Raw genomic sequence first — 4,143 nt, forward strand, 5'->3', positions numbered from 1 at the left:
AAGTGACTTTTTGAATGTGTGGGAATTGCCAACTATTTTGCACATGTTACTCAAAATAACAAAGGTTTGAGAAATACACAACACTTCTAAAATGCTGTATCAGATCATGGACCATGGCTAAGCATGTCACTACTTTATTTTTATGTGTAAATCATGAACACATTTTTCTTCTTAGATATGAAATGAATGCCTTATGCAAGTTTTCTTTATACTTGTTTTACATTATTTTCTCTATGTATTTAAGTTCATAGGAAAAAAACCCCAAAAATTGCAGATAAACAACATGTGCTCAACAACTAAAAATACTGTGGGTATTTCAAATTAGAAGCAAGGATTTAAGGAAGTACCACAAATATTCTACATTACTCCCTCTCAGTCACATTTTTCTGTAAACTTCGACTGTTTCTTTTTATTATTATGGCAATAAGTCTGTGCAATGCTTGGTTTATTTAGCTCCCGGCACCTTATGTCTGTTATTGCTAGCAAACACACACTAAGAATTACCACAGAAAATTCAAATATTTGTCAAAAATCCAAACTGTTCTGTTAGTCTGACAGAACACTAATCCAAACCTGCACGTATGAAAAATCAATTTGCTAGATGGCAGATTTGCCCTCAGTTGTCTTTGTTTACAGTCTTTGATGAATTGAAAAGATATTTTTGGGAGGCTACGAAGCCCTTGTGGAATGTGGCACCACTAATTATCTCTCATGTCCCAGAGACCTTGCACCACAGTTTTAGTGTACAAGAGCGCACTTCGCTGTGATGCTTGTACGATGTTCTCTCATGCAGATTGACCTTATGGTATGGCACTGTCCTCTCTGTTTTTTGAATATATTAGCCACATTCAGTTGAGTTTGACAGAAGGGAGCTACCTTAAACTTTAATTAAATGTTTAAACATTGCACATACATTCTATTTAGATCTACCACAGAGGCTGGGGAAACCCATCCTTAGAGCTTTTCAAGATTTTCTGTGGCTACACAAAGTCACGGCTGACCTGACCTCGTACTCGAAATAGCCTTGAACTTATCTGACAAATCACACAGCGAAGAATAACATGTATATCATCAAACAAAGAGAAAAAAAAACCCACAAAAGACAATTTCTGGCAGTCAAGTCAACCATCACTTGTTCCTCCCCTATATATATATATGTATATGTATTTATATATATTTTTCCAAGCAAAATGAATTAGTCACACTTCTGCATGAATAGACTCTGACCTTGACTTTCATAATCCCGAGACTGGTAAGACAGAGAAGTATTGCAAATACCTATAGCAAAGTTTTATCCTTAGCAGATTAATAAAAATTATTTAAAAATTGATTACTAATGTGTTCTAAAGAAGGGGTGCCTCTATACCCTCAGTGGATGCATATCAGTGGGCTAAAATATGCAACACACCCTTTTCGTAAAACTCCTTTTTCAACAAGTCTCCACCACTCCTCACATGCTTCTGTCTCTTATTCCCTTAACAGTTATACCTATCATGACACAAACTCCCACCATGCCAACGTCCTCAGGCAAGTATGCATTTTCCATGTTTTCTATCTCTGTGGTACTTTTGGGCTGCACTAGTTAATATCAGAGCTGAGGGGTTTGAAGGTGCCTGGTGGCAGGTGGGACAGGTAGGAGCATTGTGAACCACACGCCACAGAGCAGGGCATTGGTCTGCCAGTCATCCCCTTGGGGCTATCACGCATGTGGCATGAAAAACTGGAGAGAGCAGAGATAGAAGGTGGGTTGCACCGAATCCTAAAAGATTAATATATCTAGGAAAAACAGACCTAATCTGAATTTCTTTCTCACTTACAATGTCAAAATTATTCAGTCATTAAGAGCAGCAATTTACAACAAGAATCAAATAATCAAACCTTGATAGAAACATGGAATCAAAGAATAACAGAATAGTTTCTGTTAGAGGGGAATATTTAAGGTCATCCAGTCCAACAACCCTGCAACGAGCGGGGATATTTTTGAACAGAAGGTGACTAAGAGCCCTGACAAACCTGACCTGTAAAGTCTTGAGCGATGGGATATCTACAAAATGTATGGGCAACCAAGTACGTTACACGTGTTTAGAAGAAGACAAAGCTGGGTCCAAACTTTGTGACAGCTTATCTGGCCACCTCTCTTGGCGGTACCCGTTAGTGGCTCCCTGGGTGGGGGGGCTCGGTCTTCTCCATGGCAGGGCAGAACCAGGGAAACACACAGCCTAATTAAGCAGAGGGCGGCAGGGCTGGTGGCCTGAAACTCGTAGAGCGTTGCCAATGCCCCGCGAGAGAAGGTGCCTGTGTGCTAGCGGGTTTTCCCATGTTTTCCCTGTCGCCTCCTTCCCAAGGTGCCTCCCTGAGCCTGGTGAACGGCAGGAACCGGTGCGAGGGGCGCGTCGAGATTTACCACTACGGGGGCCGGGGCACCGTCTGCGATGATGGCTGGGACCTGAACGACGCCCAGGTCGTGTGCAGGCAGCTGGGATGCGGCTTTGCTGTTTCGGCACCAGCAAACGCCTACTTTGGACCAGGCACTGGCAGTATCTACCTGGACGATGTGCACTGCACAGGGAATGAGTCCTCCCTCTTCCAGTGCAGCCACAATGGATGGGGAGTCCACAACTGTGGCCACCAGGAAGACGCTGGTGTAGTGTGCTCAGGTACCGTTGCTTCTCCTTCCCCAATACCGGCACGCCTTCCAAAGGTGGCCCTTGTTGGCCGCAATTGGATGTGTCTTGGAGTCGCCTTCAAAGATTGTGTCCTTCGACGGTCCCGCCATGCACGGGCACCCTGCGGAGACCCCCAGGCTCCCCATCACCCATGGGGCGGGGTGGCACCAACATCCCCAGAGCTGGGAGGAAACCCAGCCATGCTCCTTCATGCACAAGGTCCTCACCTGCTCCTTTCTCTTCCTCCCCTTACAGATGCCGCGACCGCAGGCAGCACCACGGCACCCATTCCTCCAGGTGGGTCCGAATTTGTGGCCGTGTTTCCAGCCACCTCTCTTGGCGGTACCCGTTAGTGGCTCCCTGGGTGGGGGGGCTCGGTCTTCTCCATGGCAGGGCAGAACCAGGGAAACACACAGCCTAATTAAGCAGAGGGCGGCAGGGCTGGTGGCCTGAAACTCGTAGAGCGTTGCCAATGCCCCGCGAGAGAAGGTGCCTGTGTGCTAGCGGGTTTTCCCATGTTTTCCCTGTCGCCTCCTTCCCAAGGTGCCTCCCTGAGCCTGGTGAACGGCAGGAACCGGTGCGAGGGGCGCGTCGAGATTTACCACTACGGGGGCCGGGGCACCGTCTGCGATGATGGCTGGGACCTGAACGACGCCCAGGTCGTGTGCAGGCAGCTGGGATGCGGCTTTGCTGTTTCGGCACCAGCAAACGCCTACTTTGGACCAGGCACTGGCAGTATCTACCTGGACGATGTGCACTGCACAGGGAATGAGTCCTCCCTCTTCCAGTGCAGCCACAATGGATGGGGAGTCCACAACTGTGGCCACCAGGAAGACGCTGGTGTAGTGTGCTCAGGTACCGTTGCTTCTCCTTCCCCAATACCGGCACGCCTTCCAAAGGTGGCCCTTGTTGGCCGCAATTGGATGTGTCTTGGAGTCGCCTTCAAAGATTGTGTCCTTCGACGGTCCCGCCATGCACGGGCACCCTGCGGAGACCCCCAGGCTCCCCATCACCCATGGGGCGGGGTGGCACCAACATCCCCAGAGCTGGGAGGAAACCCAGCCATGCTCCTTCATGCACAAGGTCCTCACCTGCTCCTTTCTCTTCCTCCCCTTACAGATGCCGCGACCGCAGGCAGCACCACGGCACCCATTCCTCCAGGTGGGTCCGAATTTGTGGCCGTGTTTCCAGCCACCTCTCTTGGCGGTACCCGTTAGTGGCTCCCTGGGTGGGGGGGCTCGGTCTTCTCCATGGCAGGGCAGAACCAGGGAAACACACAGCCTAATTAAGCAGAGGGCGGCAGGGCTGGTGGCCTGAAACTCGTAGAGCGTTGCCAATGCCCCGCGAGAGAAGGTGCCTGTGTGCTAGCGGGTTTTCCCATGTTTTCCCTGTCGCCTCCTTCCCAAGGTGCCTCCCTGAGCCTGGTGAACGGCAGGAACCGGTGCGAGGGGCGCGTCGAGATTTACCACTACGGGGG

General features: G+C 49.4%; 1 protein-coding gene across 1 annotated transcript in view; it reads left to right on the forward strand.

Moving 5' to 3' along the window:
* The first annotated feature begins 2,162 nt into the window (after positions 1-2,162).
* Positions 2,163-4,143, forward strand: part of LOC309406945 (scavenger receptor cysteine-rich domain-containing group B protein-like) — a 4,218-nt gene continuing 2,237 nt past the window's right edge. The window contains exons 1-2 of the mRNA XM_082002324.1: positions 2,163-3,018; positions 3,223-3,872. Coding sequence (XP_081858450.1) covers positions 2,318-3,018; positions 3,223-3,872 — 1,351 coding nt within the window. The 5' untranslated portion in view covers positions 2,163-2,317. The remainder of the gene's footprint in view (positions 3,019-3,222; positions 3,873-4,143) is intronic.

The sequence above is a fragment of the Phaethon aethereus genome, assembly GCF_964289735.1.
Source record: "Phaethon aethereus genome assembly, chromosome: 7".
Classification (NCBI taxonomy): domain Eukaryota; kingdom Metazoa; phylum Chordata; class Aves; order Phaethontiformes; family Phaethontidae; genus Phaethon; species Phaethon aethereus.